Source organism: Columba livia, chromosome Z (assembly GCF_036013475.1).
Source record: "Columba livia isolate bColLiv1 breed racing homer chromosome Z, bColLiv1.pat.W.v2, whole genome shotgun sequence".
Classification (NCBI taxonomy): domain Eukaryota; kingdom Metazoa; phylum Chordata; class Aves; order Columbiformes; family Columbidae; genus Columba; species Columba livia.
Genome location: NC_088642.1, coordinates 12,294,271 through 12,314,326, shown reverse-complemented (window position 1 = coordinate 12,314,326; position 20,056 = coordinate 12,294,271). Strand labels below are relative to the sequence as shown.

Here is a 20,056-nt window from a genome sequence, read left to right as displayed (position 1 = left end):
CTGTGTATTATCTGGCTTAAGAAGTTATCCTCGGTGCACTCCAGGAGCCTCCTGCTATAGCCTGCAGCTCACCCTAGTACTTTTCCAGCAGATGTCGGCATACTTGAATATATAGTGGCTTCTCAGTGTAAGGCATTATAGGCAACACTATTTACTATAAACTCAGTTTCAATGCTTCTTGCCCCAGCCACTATAAAGCTACTTCAACCCATCTATAGATGGTCTTATCACAGTATCCAAGCACCTCACAACTTTAAAACATTCAGCTTTACCATATGGCTGATGGATGAGGAATTCCTATCACCACATTTTACAGAAGGATTAGGTGTATTATTCATGCATACACTTCATGGGAGAGCACAGAACTGAATCCAGACCTCTCAAATCTCACATTTGCATGCATAGCCAGGGGACCACATTTGTCACAATACACAGTATATGCAGTGTGATGGTACAATATAAGAACACAAGGAAAATTAGCTACAAAGAAGCAGAAGCAAAACCAACCAACAGAAGGCCTAAACCACCACCACAAACCAACTAAGCTATACAGAATATACAGTAGTTGTTTTATGGGTAATTATTGAACTTCCTGATTCAGCCTTTAATTTATTATCTCTGTATTAATCTACCTGCCTATATAAACACACATGTGTATATATAGTTACACTATCTGTATTGATACAAATACCAAAAATGAATTATAATTACCAAACAATAAAGGTGAGGCATGCTCCTACTGCAAAACTTGCACTTTTTGTTTTACCTGCTCTCTCTTCCAAGGTAAAAAAAGGGCCATGACTGACTAGCAAACTGCTTACCTATTACAAAAGTTCTGCATGGAAAAAAACCCCTAGCACTTGATATATAATTAGAAAAAACCTACCAACCATATGAAATGTAAGTTTAAGAATTTATCTGGTCAACTAACCACTGGAATACTTAGTACTATATGAAACAGCTAACAGGAAATTGCAGGATTACTGTTTCTAGCCATACCTCCTTCAACCACTTTACTATTCCTTCACACAAACTATCCCACTTCAACCACTGTCTGACCTGCAATTTTCCCTCAGAATAGAATAAAATAAAATAAAAAAAAATAGTGCTTTTTTGGTCCCCCCCTGAAATCCTTTGTGCTGCCCTAAAGATGTAGAAAGAAGAGGAAAAGGACAACTAAGAGCCTCCATGTCACCTGCATGTCAGAAGTTATATGAATGATATGTATAAAATATTAACTATGTTGTCTTTTCTAATTTCCTCTAGCAACTGATTTTCCCCCACTAGGAAAATGAAGATTTTCACAGTGGAAAAGGAAATGGTGAATTACACCAGTTCTGCTGTTAAGAACTATTGGCAATGATTGCCCTCTACCAGCACAACGAGGCTGCTGATGCTAGAACTATCTGTGCAATGCAAGCCAAAAGTACTTCAGAGAAACAGTAGCTAATGGTATTTCAGAGCAACTAAACAAGAATATAACAGCATTAAAGCCGAGCTACTGTGTATATGAGCAACCTCCAGACATTGCCAAATTTTGAAACCTCCAGTTCGACCTTCACTGGTCCTGGTTTAAGATAAACACCTGTTTAGCTCCCAATTGTCACTGGAAAGGGAATCCAAAAGGTCTCCCAGCCCTGGAGAAGCCACCATACTGCCACACCTGTGTCTTATGACCCTTGCTCATCTGCTCTTAGGCTTCCTTTGAGCCAAGTAGGTTGTACCCTTGGATTTTCCCCTGATCTCCTGGAAACAATTCCTGGACAGCAATTTTCTACTTTCTTCCGAGAAGTTCTCACTATCCATACCAGGACTTTTGCAACTCTGTTAGGATCATTACATAAACCAGTTATAAATTACATTTTTAATATCCCATCCTCCCACTACGTCAGTCAACAGGGTTTCTTCTTCTGTTAAGCACTCTCAAAAATATTTTGACCCAAGGTCAGAGTTCTCTCAGCTGCAGCAGGCCACCTTTCAAGAATAGCTTTGCAGACTACATTTTAATGTTCAAATCAGTGGTGAAGGACTGTCGAAGAAAATCAGTAGGACCGGGTGATGATCTATCTTATTGACAACACCTTTGCTCCACAAGAGTCATTGGTCTCCAGCTCTCATTGGATTCACAACTCACTAGAAACCACTGCCTCCCTGATGGATGCTTCTCTCAAACTGTTGCAATACCAGCTCAGCACTTGCCCCACTGCACAGCACTCAACATACTCACCTGCTTGCTGCCTTGGGCACCCGTACATTAGAAACTCCAGTGTTGCTTCGCACTCTAAACATATTCATACTATATTGGGAAGATTCTTGCATTCCCCTGTCCCACATATAAAACAGATCCATTGCCTGATAAAGCATAATCCTTCATTCTTCTTTGTTTTAACATCTGCATTTATTTGCCAGTTTCTACATGTCTCAGGATCATAACCAGTTGTTTCACCTATGGAGAAATTCTACTGCTTTGGGTTCCTTTCTGGGGAACGGAGTGGTTGCATTGATTTCTCTTTACTTTAGACGCTGTATTGCCCCATGTGCATCCACATGAAAGGGAAATGTTAAGGCTGGAGCTGGTATAATTCTTACTGACACTGCCAGTAAGGAGCGTGAATGCCAGCATTTGATCGACCACAGCAGAACTCACACGTTGGCCTTTAAAATCAGCATAATTTTTGACCAGACAGTTTGACCAGGGGCACATTGAATGTGCACATTAAAAGTGTATGCTTTGTTCTCCAGAAAAATACTTCCTGATAAATATTCCCTTACCAGTGAAGAAAGTAGAAGGTATCCTCAACTAGAATGGGGGTTTGTTTGTTTTTGTGTTGTTTGGTGTTGCTTGTTTATGGGGTTTTTTTGTTTGTTTCATTTTGTTGTTATTGCTTGGGTTCTTTGGGCTGTTTCTGTGTGATTTTGTGGGTTTTTTTGTTTTTAGTTTGTTTGGGTTTTTTTTTTTTTTAATAATCAGAAAATACAGCAAGATCTGTTTAAAGAATCACAATAACTACAACAAATTATTTTTTCCAAACATAACCAATACATAGCTTTGGGATATGTATTCAGGTACAAAGTTTGAAAAAAAGTAATTTTTATTGTTTCCATGTGAAGTATGCACCTAAAAAAAAAAAAGTCAACACTTCAAATTACGTCAATTTCTTTATTGCTTAAATAACCTGTATCTTACCAACAAGAACAAAAGGCACCATTGTATGATCAATTCTACTCAAGATTTGTAAAACAGTTTTTCTCTTCATAGCAAAATTGTCCTTCTTAGGTGAGACAACATAATAGTAAGATCACTGTAATGAGCAGATACTAATGCTAGAAAAAGACACTGCATTTGCAGCACTAATAATAGGGTACGTCATCTATCTGTTTACAGACACTTTCCTCTCACCTACCACACAAAAGTATTCAAATATCAAGTTACTGAAAGAAGTAAAAGCTTGCACCTCAAAACAGGTCTGCAAAGTTCTCCTCCCTTGGCAATAATACATTGATGCCCACTGATGCACTCTCATCCAAAACTTATTAAATGAGTCTTTAGTAAATGACCCTCTAGTGTTGTTGGGTATTAAAAAACCAAACAAAACCAAAACAAAAACAACCAAACCAAACTAAACCTCCATGTCTACAGAGTTCCCAGTTGTGTCCCACCTGAGCACTTCCAATAAAACAAACAAACAAACAAAAACCCCAAAACCCAAACAAATCAAAACAAAATAAAACCACCAAAAAACACTGATAACTTTGAATTTCACTCTGCTGCCAAGAGGTCTTTCATTCACTTGTATGCATGAATGAACCACAGACCAATCTTCAAATTAATACAATGCAAGACAGAAGCACTGATTAAGCATCATCACTCATGATTTCTAAGGTGACATGTTAAATGACTGATAACGCAAGCAAATATTCAGTATCAACTGGCATCTGAACCGATTTACACTGCTGACTGAAAAACGAACATGACTGTAATCCATCTACTCCGGCAATCCTTTCAGAAGTTACTGAGGTTGCTTTTGAAAAATCAAAGTCACAACAGGCATCGTGTGTCTAGACCTGCTCAGGATTGGTCTCATATTCACCCATCTCACTGAGAGCATTTCTAATTACTTCCTATATCTACAGCAATTTCAGTTTTCCCTGGTCTTCCCACCACCCAGATTCAAGCAGGTTGTCTTATTTTAAAATACTGGCTCTGCTTCTGTCCTGTAAATACACAAATCCAAAAGAATGACTGCTTTGGAGAAAATCAGCAAAGTGTGTGCATGCTGACATCACCTGTGCGTCTTAATACAGCCTACCGATCAGGAGCAGAGCCAGGGAGGCTTCAGGGCTAAGCGCTGCCCTTCTGGACCAGTTCAGACTCTCCCAGCAGCGCAGCAGACCCGAGGCACTGCCCTGCCCCGCTACTCGCACAGCACGGCTGCCCTGCTGCCAGTAGCAGGAGAAAGACAGAGTGCTGTTTATACAACTACAGAGTGGCTTATTTGCTTCCCCCCCTTTCCAGTTTTGTTATTTTATCTCTTTGATTTGGCTACATAAGAAGAAACCAAGACGTCGTCTTTCAGATGGGGGCGGGGGGGTGGAATATCTTCTGACCGTCCCTAGCTACAAACTCTGTAACGCTTAGAGAGGAAAAATCACCCCGACATTCGAGTTTGTACCTTTCCCCGATAAAGCAGCCTTTCACTGCCGAGGCTGGCACAGCAGCACACAGGGCAGCGCTTTGCCCACCGTGCAGACGGGACCAGCTCCCGCCGGCTGCCGGCGCGACGCCCGTCTGGAGTTCGAGCCGGCTCCTCACCGGCAGTTCATCGCTTTTCCACTTACCCGGCAGCCCCAGAGCCCGGCAAGCCCGAGGAAAGCAGCTACAGTGGCCATCTGCTGCATGAGGCGAATTGAGCCCGGCAGGGACAGGGCAGCCGCTGCCGAGCCCGGCGCCCACCGAGGCAGGTGCCGAACCCCCAACCGTGCCACGTCGGGAGAGACGCGGTCCCACCGCCCACAATGCGCACAGCGGCCGCTCCGCACCCCGGCCGTTCACGGCCGCTAACGGCCCGGGACGCGCCGCCCGGTCCCCCAGGCAGCCCCTCGCACCGCGCTGCAGTGACTGTAGGGGCTGATAGCCGGGCGGGCCACAGACCCGCTTCTCCCCGAGCCGTCAAGAAATACCCGGCGCCGGCGAGAACCAGCCACTTCCCGGCGGAGGGGGAAAGCGCGGACCGCCTGGGCAGCGAGGTCGGAGCCCCGCGGGAGGAGGAGGCCGAGGGCGACCGGCAGAGGCGCGCCGGGGCTCGGTACTTAACCGTCTGTCACAGCCACGTCCGCGTCCTCCTCTCTCGCCCGCACCTCCAGCTGCAGGGCTTCCTGACTGAGGCTGGTGAGCTGCAGCCCCGCCGCCAGCTCCTCCCTGGCCAGGAGCAGCTTCACGCTGCACAGCAGCGGCTGCTGCGTGTGCGGAGACGGAGCGGCCATGATCCCGCCGCCCACCTTCGCCGACAGCGGCTGCCGCCCGTCCCGCCAGCCTCGGGAAAACGGCTGCGGCGGAGGGCCAGCCGCTCACGGTCCTTCACCGGCAGAACACCTCCACGGCTCACACGCCTCCCGCGGCATCCGCACCGAAACCCCGCCTCGAAGAGCTCCCCAGCCGCCGCACGGGTCCCAGCGCGGGGAGCGAGGCGGCTGCCGCCAGGCAGCGACACCTCCCGCTGCGGCGTCGGGTCCCGGTGCTGCCGGTGCGGAGCGGGCGCCCTCCGGCGGCCCCGGCGCTGTCCCGCGGGGAAGGACGCGGGGACGCGTTGTGGGGAGACGGTGACATCGTGACACCCGCTCTCCCGCCGGTTCGGGCGGCCAACGGCCCCTGCCCACGGCCCGCGGCGGCTGGCCGAGAGCCCGGGCTGGCAAAATGGCAAGTACAGTTATGATCCTGCTAAGTGAGTTCAAAGGTATAGGAACTGGTGGTGGTAAAAAAGAAAACTTCTTTCTTTTCCAGACATCGCAATAATCTTTGTCTATAATGCATTAGCTACCTGACCACTTCTTTTATTTTTTAAAAAAAGAAAAGTCCACCAAACTTTCAAGAATTTAAAACCAATTAAATTCACTTTAATAGGAAAAGGATAAAAAAAACTTAAATGTGTTACATTATTCAGCATAGGTATTGTTAGATCTTTTGGCAATTTTGTCAGCAGAAACATCTTACAACAAGACATTTTCTTGTCTACCTGTGATGCAGTTGGTGTAGCAGAAGCATGAATTTCATTTGGATTTGCCAAGATAAGTGAATGGACATACAGTGTACAGGTAGCAGGATCATGCTTTCCAAAGACACACATAACGGACCCACTACCAGAAGTCCATATGAAGGGAATTACATTTTATGTGGTGATGATTAGCCATATTTATGGATAAAGTGGTTTTGTTTTTAACACATACAGCCAAAGTAACTTCAGAACTATTCTGCATTTACTTCCTGTGGAAAAAATTCACCTTTGAAAGCTCTGAGGACAAGTATCATTGCAAGAGCTACTGTGAGCCACATCTGTGACCATAATAGATGCTCTCAAAAGGCCTTTCAGAGAAGTCTGCCTTGACCCCACAGCGAGGAGACAGCTGCACCTACCAAATGTGAAAGAAAGCACCAGGCAGCGCTCTCTGAGCTCTAAAACAAGCAGCGTTTGGGGACGTCTCTTTCACGCAGAGATGAGATCCGCAAGTTGTGTGGGAGCATTATTCCAACACTGAACAACATAGAAGTGACAGCTTTTCTACTTGCTGTGTCATGCTCTCAACCTGAAACAACTTCAATATCATGCTGCTCACTGGCTGATCCATTCGGAGCCTGGGCTGCATGCCATGTGTCACAGAGGGACCCTGAAGTTAGTTTTAGGCAGACAACCAGGTCCAAAACAGGCTTTTATTCTGTCTGGGAAAGTCTGGGAAAACAACCAATTAGAAATGGTGTTTATACAATCAGTTAATCCAGTAACATAAAACACAGATTCAGATATCAACTTTGAGGAAATTATTGGGGTATAGCAAATAAGAATAATGGAGATCCACAGTGTGCATACATGTGGCTCACCAAAAACAATGCCAGAGCCGTCCCTGACTCCAGGAAAAATACACCCACGTGTTTAGTGAGAAATTATATTAAGGATATACACTTGCCTGAATCTGGCAAGGAATTATTAAAGAAAATACACGTGCTTATATTTAAGCACGGAATACACTCACATGTCTAGTGAGGAAAACACCTGCCCAAGTGGTGAGGAGTTATTTAATACGCTCGCTTATCTGGCGAGGAAATATCTAAGTTATCACTCACCCACACGTGGATGAGGCAGTCCCATTTTTCTTTCGGGAGGTTACCTTAGATGGCGTCCCAGTCCCGGGAGGGCTCTCGGCGGCAGCATTTGGCCCACGCTCCGAAAGGGCCATACAAAAGGCAGCCTCGGCGGACCCTGTTTATGGTCTCGTCAGATCTGGCTGTGGGCAGTCTAGAAGCTTTGCGGCTTCTCTGCACCCCACTACTGTGGCTATGTGCACCTCTGCACCCCACTACTGTGCCAGGTGCGCCCCCTCCTCTCTCCTAATGACTCTGGCCTGGGTCATACAATAAGAGCCATTAACTTGCCCCGTTGCAGGAGAGGGGGGAGGTGTTGGGGAAGATGGGGGTGTGCACACATGCAGCTGCCACATCAGTTCTCAGCAGAGGAGAGGGGCTGGGGGAGGGTGTACTGCCACACCATGGTACTTCAGCTCCACGCCTCTCCTGGTTGGTGAATGTCAGCTGTCCAGGATAGGGCAGTCCCATTTCTTTGCTATGTTACTTACTGCTCCTTTTGTTTTTTGCTGTTTGGCTTTCTTTAGCAAAAATAGAGGAGAGAGTCTAAACTTCACTTAGGCACCAGAAACTGTTGAAAACCAGGGAAACGAAGGGATGGAGTGATTGCTACCATTCTGAGCTAAAGTCATCTTGACACTCATATGGGCCAGTAAATTCAATCCCTGTGTTGCAACTACTAACAAAAGCTGCTTTACACACAGTCCTTTATGACCATAACTTCAAACAGTGTGGTGTTATAGCAGCTTCTACAGCTGTTTCTGCTGTTTCAATATTGGTGGAAGACAGTATCACCTCAAATTATAGCTCTGCAAAGGGCCAGTTCACACCCCCTTCTTATGAAGTACATACTAAAGGGTATTCAGATATTCCTGTTCACAATAATATCCCTGGTAGCTCAAACTGGCCTTTGACAACTCAAGTATTGTAAACAGGCTTCTGCCAGGAATACTTTATGAAAGAAGACAAAGAATCTGACTATTCTTATGCTATCAGCAAGTTCTCAGGACTTTCTAACCAACAAATGTCTCCAGCAGCAGAGACATTAGTACAGAACACTTTTAGTAGCAGTTTGAGCAAAGGTGGCTAAATCAGAACGGCGCCAGGATACCATCTACTACTGTGGCTCCATGGTGGGGAAAGGTAACAGCCAGCTGCAAAGAGAACAGCTTGAGGCAACAAAATTTCTAAACCACTACTAGATAGATCTTCGAACATATGCTGGGTTTATTAACTACTAGATACTAAATACGTACTAACCGACTATGCCCTAAACTCTGATAACGAAAGCAGCAGCAGATTTTGTGGACAGTGTGCCAGTGAAGATGTCTATATGAAGACTGATTCTTTCTAGAACCATTCTTATAAAATTGCTTAGAATAAACTGTCATCAACAGCACATTGTGGTCAAGGAGGGGTTGTTTTGTTAGGAAAGTCCTACTGTTATGTTAATTGGGGACATATACAATGGTATTTAGCAAATTTTGGAATGAGCTCCTCAGAATCAAGTCAGAATAAAAACTCTCTCTAGCATACTGTTAACAGTGCCGAAGACAGATCAAGGTTTCTTCCTTGCCTCAGTCAGACACCTTTGCATAAAAATAACTGACTTATATTTCAGGTGGTTTTTGGCATAGACCTTGATATGGAACTAAACAAGTGATACACATTGGATTGCTGCAGGCTGTATGACATTTTACATAATTGAAGTGAATGCTTTAGATAAGTCAAAATAAATATGCTTAAAATAAATTAATAATGTATCTTACTTGTTTGATATCATTAACATTGTACAGAAGATGACCTTACAGAAGTAATAAAAATAAGCTTCACTTACAGCCCTTCACATACTTGTGTTTTCTTACAGGACCCGGTATTTCTGAATTTCCCCTCCATTTCAGCTATGCTTCATGCTTTGAGGTCTGGATAATTTTGGAATGCTGAACTAAACTTCCATTAGTTAACCAATTAAACCACTGGAATTAATATCAACAGTAGCAGAGGCTGAATTCTGCAGGATCTCACTGCTCACTGGTTACGCTGTCAGTGGAAAAGGAGTGAGTAATGTAGGCTGTTGGCTCTATCAGCTGTTGGTGTGTGAGATCCCTCTGGAGGGAGATGTCCCCTTACAGGCTGTTTTCTTGTGCATGTGTGCTGGAGCAAGACCGACTTAGTGTCAGCATGGCACCAGCTAGGAAATGAAGTCTTAGTCTTGATGAGCAAACCAATTAGGAGTATTCTGTAAACATACATGTGGCTGGCACTGGTGCAGAAAATTTATAGTCTGGTTTGACAGGATGCATTGCGGGAGACAGTATTGTACTCTACTAAGCTTTTGGTCTTTATTTGAAATTAAAGGATAGGCAATGGTTGGACTTCTTGAGAAACTTCCTGATAAAATTTAGGATGCGGCTTTTCTATCTTTACCACAGCTCTGTGTGAAATACCTGTTTCAATCTTGGTATCCAATACTCATTTTGATATTCTAGCACATATTACTTGGTGGGTCCTTCGCAGTTAAAACAACATTCTGCCTTTCTTTATATGAAACAGTGCCTGCAACATGTACTAGAGACCCCTAAGATATATGACTATATATTATACTTCCACAAGCCCACCAAGGTAAGCGCTATGTACTTACCATGGTGGAAGCAACCAGCGGATGGTTGGAAACATATGCCATACCCCATGCTACAGCCTGGAATACTATCTTGGGCCTTGAAAAACAAGTCCTTTGGTGACACGGCACGCCAGAAAGAATTGAGTCAGACAATGGCACTCATTTCAAAAAGTCTTGTAGACAATTGGGTCAAAGAACATAGTATTGAGTGGGTATATCATATTCCATATCACGCACCAGCCTCTGGGAAAATTGAAAGGTACAGTGGTTTGTTAAAAACTACACTACAGGCAATGGGTGGTGGAACCTTTAAAAACTGGGATTCACATTTACCAAAAGCCACTTGGTTGGTCAACACTAGAGGATCAACCAATTAAACTGGGCCTGCCCAAACAGAAATTCTGCGTGTTGTAGAAAGAGGTAAAGTCCCTGCAGTACACATGAAAAATATGTTAGGAAACGCAGTCTGGGTTACTCCTGCCTCAGGCAAAGGCAAGCCCATTCGTGGACTGTTGTTGCCCCAGGACCTGGAAGCACCTGGTGGGTAATGCAGAGGCTGGAGAAATTCAATGTGTACCTCAAGGGATTTGATTTTAGGTGAGAATATTCAATATTGAACTGCATGATGTTAATTGCTCTATGCCATACTAACAGTGTTCAGTAAGTGTCTTTCAGATCAACGCAGTGGTGATGAATCCAGAGCTGGCTTCAATAAGTGGCGCCTGACAACTTCTCAAAAGTTGATGTCTTTAACCAACAAACTGCGGGCATGAGATGCCCTAGATGTACCATTTTTCCTGCCCTGGGAGACTGTTTTGATTAATGAAGCTTAAAGTCATTAACTAAATGTACTTAATGAGCTTTTCAAAAGGATGATCCATGGACTAAAGGAATGATGAATTACATCTGTGTATAATGTGTATATGTATATATGTACATATATGTGTGTATATATATATATAGTAGTAATTAACTAGAAGGTATTGCTAAGGCCTAAGCATGCCATAAAACGTATGGAATAAAAGGTGGAATGACCTGTTTTTTCCTTTCAGCTAAGTTCTTCTAAGGAACTGTACTTTTCTGATTTTGGCTGCGTGTTTTTCAGACACTGTTAGCTTCAGAGCTGATAAAGGTAGCAATGGTACGCAGAAGAGACCCAGGCTTAGACTTATTGCTATGGCACCCAGTGTTACTGATAAATTTTGCATGAGTGAGAGGGGCATATTTGCAAGGAGGGGCAAACAGAACAGGTGACTAAAACTGACCAAGTGAGTATTCCATCCCATCCACGTCATACACCCTAAAAAAGTGGGAGATCACGAAGGTCTTGCTCTCTTCGGCCATGGCCGGCATCTGAAGAGGACCCTGCCTGTTGTCCCTGCGATCCTAGGCCTGGTTCCAGAGCCTGCATCCCTGAATCCAGTTCCGGTTTAGTGTGGAGTCCAGACCAGGATTTCTGGGTGCCTGCCCTGCAGTTAGCGGAGCAAGGTCAGCTCTGCTGCGGCAACACTGCCCTACCCAGGAAATTCAAGATCGGTTTTGTGTTATTTTGTATTATTTTCTCTATTTATTAGTAGCATTAGTAAAGCATTTTTAACTTTTCCAACTTGCAAGTCTCCCTCCCTTTTCCTCCTATTCCCTTTCCTTAGTTGAGTGGGCGGGGGATTAACAAAGAGCATCTGCCATGGTTTATTGTTGCCCTGCAGTAAACAGTGACAATGACATGATCAGATTAGGCCTCTAAAAATGCCAAAACATCCAATGCATTTACAACAAAACTTGCAGAAGTAGGTTCTGCTGGTAATGAACTGACACCACTAAGTTCTGGAGGCCAAAGTCTGCATGCCCCTCACTCATAGCTGTTAACTAGCTAAATCTGTAATGGGACATTATTGTCAGTGATGAAATTAGTAAGTATATTACAATCTGTATTTACTGGGAATGTCAGAGCTACTTAACTGAGCTGACACTTCAAAATATTAGTTTATTTTGCAGTCTGAAACACTCTTCTTACTTAATTCTGTTGATGCTAAATACAAAATTATATAAAAGGCCTAAGTTGAAATATTTTTCTTGCAAAATCAATAGTACCACATTCCAAAATAGCTATAAAAAAAAAATTAAGCAATTCAGATATGTTTGTAACAAGAAAACAAATTTATTGATTTTAAAAGACAAGACACAATTTCGTTTTGAAAAACACAAGAAAGCTAGCCTGAGTTCAAGTCTGAAATATTCAGAAAAATCCTACTGTCTTTAGTATGTTCCAGTCATTTTTTTAAACAACACACTAAAAGTTAATATATATTTTTATAATTATAAAAGTTCCCCAGTTATTGTACAGTACACAATACAAATTGCCCACAAACTATTATTTCGCTCCTGCAGTTTTGAGAGGACATGATATACTAAAAGATTTAGCATTTCTCACAAAAATCACATCAGGAAATACGTATTTACAAAATCAAATACATTATACAAAAAAACCATCACGTTATTCTGTAAAGATGTCTTCTTTAAATAATTAAAAAGTATATTCAACTGTAGTCCAAAAACTGGAAAAGAACATTACATTATCTCACACATACAATCTACAAAAGTTGCTTACCTCATTTACATAATATATTCAGTCAACTGGAAAATAAAAGTTTGAATATGTCCTAGTGTTACGATGTTTCTGTGCTGTGGGACTGAATAATGTAATCTGCCACTTACTAAGTGAAATTTAAATGATGGCACCTAAAAAAAATACAGTATAAAACAAACGCAACAAAGGAAGTTTTCTAGAAGGTAAGAAAGCCCTGAGTGATGGCAAAATCACTGATTGGTAGCTCTAGAATTAACCTAATTAAAGTTTACCACCTTAGGCACAACTTTCCAAGTTTTTGAAAGGCACTCAAAGTTTCTTTAACAGCCTCATTGGTTATTAACTGTAAATCCAAATTTTTAGTGAAGATGAGTGGAGATGGGCAACTTGCTTTGGTACAAAGTGATATTTTCCTAGCATATTTTAAATTGTTTAATTGGGTTAAAGATGGATATTTAATGTTTAAATACAAGGCAATAACTTCAAATATTGTACTGAAGAAAACTTGGGGAACCATTTAAGTATTCTTTGTGTAAAAAGCTCTTGCTGGTATCAGTGAGTCAAAAAGAATTGAGCTGAGTTCCTGGTAAATATCAATCCACACAAGGTTGTTCCTCTGAAGTCTAAATTCCTCTTACAAAGACGTTCATTATTTCAGAGTAAAATCCATCCAGAACTGAAAACTGCTGTAAGATGTTTTGCACAATAACCAAGAAAGTGCTTAAGAACAACCAAAGAACGTTTTCCTGATTTAGATTTAAGTGAGGCTCATTTGATGCTCACAGGCTTGTTCTGGGCCTTCATCCCTACAGCGAATTTCAGCCTTAATGAGCAATTTACAAGAACAATTCTTACCAAATATTTAACTACTCAGGGCTTCCAATCCCAAAATGCTAATTTAGTTTTTCAACAGGAAAAGGGAAAAAAAAATCAGAATAAACAAGAGTTAAAATGATAGTTTTCAAACTAAGGCATATTTTACTTCAAAGAAACACTAGGCAGTCACTTTGTAAGTGGCTTTTACTATTTCTTACGTAAACTGGTAAATTAAACTCAGGTCTACTGGCACATAAAATCACTAGCAGCAATGATCAAGGCATGCAAACTCAGAAGCATTTACAATAAATTATGAATAAAAAAAGTTGTTAAATTAAAACCCTTTGAGTATTGCATTTATGTTAATTAATTATGCATGAATTTGCATTAACTGACTAAAAATGTTTACAACTTACTTGCACTATACTACTGACGTAATTCCATTAAATAACTTAAAGAGACCCTTTTTTTTGTCCTCAGCTAGACTTAAGTAAGCACAGCTGCACTTAGTGTTTGCTGACTGATTGATATTGCAAGAAATCAGTAGAAAATGTATTGTACTCTCATTTAGTAAGGTGGCATTTCTATCTTTAAGTTCAAAGAATATCTACTTGCTACTACACTTGTCCCCTTGTTCTTGTAAGCAGTGTTTGTAAGAACAAAGGGGCTTTTTAAAATGGCAAAAGGCTTGTGCAATTTTTAAGTTGTTTTTAAAATTCTGACATTCAATAAGGGCCATCCAAACTGTGCCCCTGTAGATGAATAAAACATTCATCTTTTAGCTAGTTATTATTGCAGTGATGGAGTTTTAAAAGGAATATCAATATAATAATGCAATTTTTGTTCTTATCAAAAACATTGCCAAAAACTTCAATGCAAACATACCAAATATTCTGCAAAATTTATTTTTTTTCACTAAGCCTTCTTCCAAGTCTTAAGATTCTCTTTTACAGTACCACAGTATTCCTATACTAACCTACCTCAGATTTTCAAAAGTCTGAATATATTTTCTAAACCTTTATATTCTAAAGGCATATTAAAGTAGACAACTTCATGTCTATAGAAACATATGCTTGTTTTTCTTAATGTATTTATGAAATTAACAAAACAAGGAAGCTGAAGTACCATTTTCTATTGGACAGTACTACATCAATGGCAGTGAATATTTTGCCTACATCTATTGAGCCTCCTATAACAAAACCATTCCCGTATAGTATGCAAGTATTTACTTTAGAAATAATTTTAAAAAAATCTACAACACTATCAGCTATTTCAAAGTATATCTTCAATGGACTAATTAAATTATCTAAAAAGCTTTGTTCCCATTATGTTACTTACAATGCTCAAAGGGTTAATGCAAGGCATTATATCAAATTAATTCTCTAATACTAGAACTAAGCACTGCATGTTTATGCTTCTATTCCAGTTTTTATTATTTGTTTGTCTATAATCACCAAATGAATTATCAGAGATACTAGAATTCCATTATTGATTTGTTTCAAACCATATACAAAGAGGATGTCCTGTTAGAGATACAAGGGCCCAATTTTCAGAAATTCATACGGCTCTCTTAATTTAATGTCTTAAACTCTACAATTATTGTTGTATGCTTATCTATTTTTCATCAGCTCTTTTATGGCTATTAATGGTTGTTTCTATTTTGGTGAAAAATTCTGAATTAAATTGGAGTGTAGTGCATCTCTATTAAAATTTTTTTCTAGACAGTGCAGATGGTGTGAATGCCAAAGATATCAGAATGAAAACAAAGGTGAGCAAAAGAAGTGGTTTAGATGTTTAAAAATACCTCGTTTTAAATTAAATTTGTATATAGACCTATACATTCCGGAATAACAGAATATTATCTATTTTCTTATTTTTTAACTAAAGGCAGTAATGCTGTGAATCATGTATTTATAGGTAAATAATTTAAAATCTATTTTCCAAATTTGTATGGAACTTTTTTTTTTTTTTTAGAGAAGGTGCTTAGAGCATGCTACAGTACAAAAGCAAAACACAGAAATAATGAAAGCTTTAAAACTGATTTACCATGAGAAATATGAAAATCTATCAACAAATTTTAATAAACATATAACTTTTGAAAATTGGGCCCTGTGTTCTGAAAAGGTAGTTCAACAACACCCATTTCCCCACACTGTTCACTGTGTTATTTGTGCTAATGGGGAAAATGCCTCTAAAACCACTGTTTCAGATTCTGTGTCAAGATTAGATAAAACACATAAACCATATCAACTCTCCTAATGTCTACCCTGTGGTTACACACTACACCTCTCCAGAGCACTAACAATAAACAGACTTCAGAGTTGGTGCAGCAATGCAACCACATGCTACACATTATAGAATATGGCCTGAGGTATTTGTATCTCTGTAGTTCAATGATTACTAGAACCCAACTATTAAGTAGCAAGAGTGTGCAAAATATTTTATCTAAGTGTTTGATTAAAATGTCAGTAAATGTAAAACCAAAAGAGAAGACCCCCAAAAACTGTAAGTACACAACACAGCTTACAGTAACATAGTTGTTCTAAAAAAATCTGGTAAAATCTTTAGAATTTAAGCATAGGAATACAAACTCCATTCAGTTTTCTGAACCTGGGATAGTTCCAACATGTTTTGATAACTTATTTTATTAGAAGCTGTGAAATACATTCCATTTTTGTATTCAGATTTTTGTTCAGTTTTGTTTTGCACTTTGTAAGCAGTGAACAACTGAGTGGAGCGTGGAGCTAAATAATGAAAGATACTCAGGTCCCACCTCTTTTGGCAATCTAGATTTGCCTATTACAATCGTTCTCAGCAACAACAAATCCAACATTAAACCAAGAAAGGACAATAATAAGAAAACATTATAGTTCCATCAACACAAAAATTAAACAAGTACTACAGTATTAAAAAAAGCTGAAAATGAAAAAAATGTTGAATTATTTCACTTTATTTTACTTGTAAACATCTTATAATGCACAATGAAGGGGAGTAAATATTTATCACAGCTTAGTTTTAGCATTTTTGGTGAAGGGTACAGATGTGCTGATTTCCAAGGAAAAATCAGGACACATTTGAGCAATATATGTGAGAACAAAACTTATAATGAGATTCAGTGCATTTATGAGTTTAGAAATATTGAATATAAACCTCACTTTCACTTTTAACTGGGGCAAAAGCCATCTACTGACATCAGTAGGAATTAAACCTACATAGAATGAGCAGAATGGGTTCACCTCCTAATTCTGCAAAGGAATGAAAATTTAATTTTGTACACCAATAATGTTAGGACATTTTAGTTAATGTGCAGCTGTATTTTGAGCATATGTAAACTCTAGCAACAAACTTGTCTGCTCTAAATATGCTGTTTGTTTTACATGCTTTTCTCCCATTTGGTATATATGACTGTAAAGTCATTTTCAGACACACTAGATAAACCAAAATAAAAGCCCTAATTTTCTTACACAGTCTTTTCTATAAAGTTGATCTTTTTGTGCTCTCCTTCACTTTTTGGCTTTTTATCTTATTTAACTCCACTACTTTAGTGTAGCAAATTAATGTGTCTGCATAATGAAATGTTTAAGAAGAAAAAATTGAGTTGTTTAATGTCAATTAATATGGTCTCTATAAACTGTCATTACTTCATAATTAAAATGCAAATCTGGCTGATACCTCACAAAATATAGAAATTGAAAACATGCACTGCGTTATGTACCTGCTCATTTATTTCTTTTTAGTTTTTAAAATTAAAAGTAGGCAAGGGTTTAGAAAATACATAACCATGCTTAGGACTATGGTCAATCTATTTTGACATTTGAAGTTGGTATTAAAGCTAGTTTTGCTTTCCAAATTCTCAAGCAAATTTTATTTGTAATAAAGTGAAATCCAGCTAGAAATGAGAAAAAATAGGTTTATTGTCATTCTAAGAGGGATATTAAAATCATTTAATAATAAAAAAATCCTTTTATTCTTTTGAAGGCTATGTAACCTGTCCTTACTTCTTAGGGAATTTGAAAATGACAGGCACACCTGTTGAATTAATTTAAGAGTTAAGAATAACAAAAAGTACTAAGTCTTAGCTTCAGTTCTGTTTAAGGCACCATGTAATAGCCGAGGTACAATGATCCCTGATGTACATTCTTAAATGGCAATGGTCCATCTAGCCACCTATTCAAATTCTACACAATTGGGAATAAGTACAAGTGAGGTGTGCCAGTTACACTGCCTTATCTAATTTCTGTAAAAATTTAAATCCACTTTAACAACAAGGAAATATTTTTGAAAGGAAAATGATGCAGGGTTGCTACATTCCTTGCATTCTATAAATCATCTTTTCTAAGAGCAGCAGATTGAACCACTAGTAGGAAAGACCTGGAATAGAAGAAAGTCATCCAAATGGAATGTTTTCCTGTATGTCCAGTTCAGCATAAGTAGCACGTACACGTAAAATTAATAATAATAATAATAATAATCAAGTCACTTCTTTTTTAGCTTCAGTTTCTAACAACTACAGTACCACTCAACAGCCTAAAGCACCTGTTCAGTGGCCCAACATATAAAATCAGTAGTCTTCAAAACAGAGGAACTGGTATGCAAATAATACCTGGAATTGCTGATTTTATAGGAAGCTTGCATTGTTTACATGATGGTCAGATAATTAGGTATGTTTATGATGTACACATTACCACATTCCTTTACTATTCTGTCAGTTAAACTCGTTTCTTTCTCACAGAAAGAAACTAGATCTTCCCAACTCTCCAGAATTATTATAAAAATCCCCATGAATGCTCACAATTTTATCAAAATAGTGTCTTCTAGTTGTCCAATGAAAAGCACCTTTTATAACAAATTTGATACATCTGCTGTCAAACAAGTATGCCTCCAGTGTAAATCAAAGAAAATACTTCTTTTGATATTTCACAGAAGTGCACCTACATACAAACCTATTTATATGAAATCATCACCATAACTAATAATTAACAGTAAAATATTTTTTAAAACTGTGAAAAAAATTAAATTATTATAAGAGGACAAAACATTAACATTAAGCTTTGCAAATATCTTACTTGCATTTGATACTAAGAAAACTCTTCATATTGAGCGGCCAATGTGAAATTATTCTGTTTACAAAAAAAAAAAATTCTCATTTTTTTAAACAGATCTGGCAAAATACATACACCCATTCCGTTTAACAGCTCCAATAAAATAACGTTCAGCACAGCTAAAATTTGACAACAGTCAACCTTCAAAGTTATGATCTTTATTTTTTTTCATATTAAACCGAAAGGGCTAATGTCATGGGGTGTGTCAGGGGCAAGGGAGGAGGTTTCATATTAGACTGCAGTATATGTATTTCCAGTAGCACTGCACTGTCTGATAGTCTGAGTAGTTGCAACAATGTGCTCATTATGAATTGGGTTCAGGAGGTTCTGCTGCACTCCACTCTCAAGCACTGGCTGCATGCAGCCCACCTGGAACGCCTGGTTTAGCTCAGTTTTCTCCCTCTTGGCTTGTGGCTCTCCGTTTTCATCCAGCTCTTCATCTATTTCACTTTCGACTTCACTGCCCTCATCTGCACAAACAAACCACCATGAAACTAGCATGAAGGGAAAACAAATCTAATACAAGTGATTTTATTTTGCAAATAATAGTTGAAATACAAAAGTACAGGGAAAACTAGCAATCTGATAATGCACAAACTGGAAATTTAAAATTTTAATGGAAAATGTCAATGATTGTCTTAAATAAGTTAACAGACTCTCGGCTTTAATCACTTGAGTTACATACTTAGTGTATGTGTAAAAAAAAACCTGCAACCTCAAAAGCCATCTCAAGCAATGTTAACTTCATACTGCAACCTGTTTCTCTTCTCTAAGATACAACGAACAGCAAAGTTTTAACTCTTGGTTACAGATAGGGAAACTGAGGTGAAGAGATCTGTGGTTACCTGACCCCAGAATTTGACATATATTTTTATGGGGTGACTTGACCCCAAATCACTCAACTAGTCAGTATAAGAATGTATGTCAAAAATATGGCATGAAGAGGTTATACGGAACTAATTTATTTCTGTCCTCTCCACTGACAAGTTATCTGACAACTACTTGCATGCAATTCATCCTTCTTCACTCAGCAGAACATTTACTACAGATAAACGTACTCAAACATACTCCTGTTTTTCTTCTCACAGCTGTTATCCTCCTCTATCCCATCAGATACAACTAAACTCTGTGTAAAAACTGGAATATGTATTCATATAACATACACATGCATTTTAATGCACGAGGCAGCTCTAAATCCTGTTTCACCGTATTTTTAAAACCTAAGGACTTATTTTGCTTAAAGAGACATATTAAGTCTATACAGAATTATGCACTGGAGAGATTAAAATGCTTACCTTTATCTATATTTCCAGGGGACACAGCATTTAAATCACCAAACTGCAAAATAAACAATAAAAAAACTGGACACAGTCTTAAGCAAATGTGAACTTGGGCTATCTGTGACAGAGCAGATCTGTGCTCCACTGATTTGAGGATAACAGTCAAGTGCATGACCTTGGCTGCAGCCACATCCACAGTACACCAATTCATTTTCGATTCCATCCTAGTCTTGTGCTTATTAAGACAATTATCACTAAGTAAACCCTAAAAAAATAAAATGAGGAAGTATAAACTTT

At 39.4% G+C, this 20,056-nt stretch overlaps 2 protein-coding genes across 9 annotated transcripts in view; both read right to left on the bottom strand.

Annotated features, from left to right (window-relative positions):
- LOC102097653 (histone-arginine methyltransferase CARM1) overlaps positions 1-5,738 on the bottom strand; it is a 61,053-nt gene extending 55,315 nt beyond the window's left edge. For 2 of the 4 annotated variants that reach the window (XR_010469212.1, XM_065047238.1), the window contains exon 1: positions 5,316-5,738. Coding sequence is in view for 3 of the 4 variants with exons in the window: in XM_065047238.1 (XP_064903310.1) it covers positions 5,316-5,484 (169 nt within the window). In the remaining variant the exon portion in view is untranslated. The remainder of the gene's footprint in view (positions 1-5,315) is intronic. The other 2 variants (XM_065047237.1, XM_065047236.1) reach the window with 2 other exon arrangements.
- A 6,372-nt stretch (positions 5,739-12,110) lies between these two features.
- The window catches only part of RFX3 (regulatory factor X3), a 117,069-nt gene continuing 109,123 nt past the window's right edge, over positions 12,111-20,056 (bottom strand). For all 5 annotated transcript variants that reach the window (XM_065047231.1, XM_065047229.1, XM_065047230.1 and 2 more), the window contains 2 exons: positions 19,775-19,817; positions 12,111-18,949 (listed from right to left, as the gene is read on the bottom strand). In XM_065047231.1, coding sequence (XP_064903303.1) covers positions 18,711-18,949; positions 19,775-19,817 — 282 coding nt within the window. In that variant the 3' untranslated portion in view covers positions 12,111-18,710. The remainder of the gene's footprint in view (positions 18,950-19,774; positions 19,818-20,056) is intronic.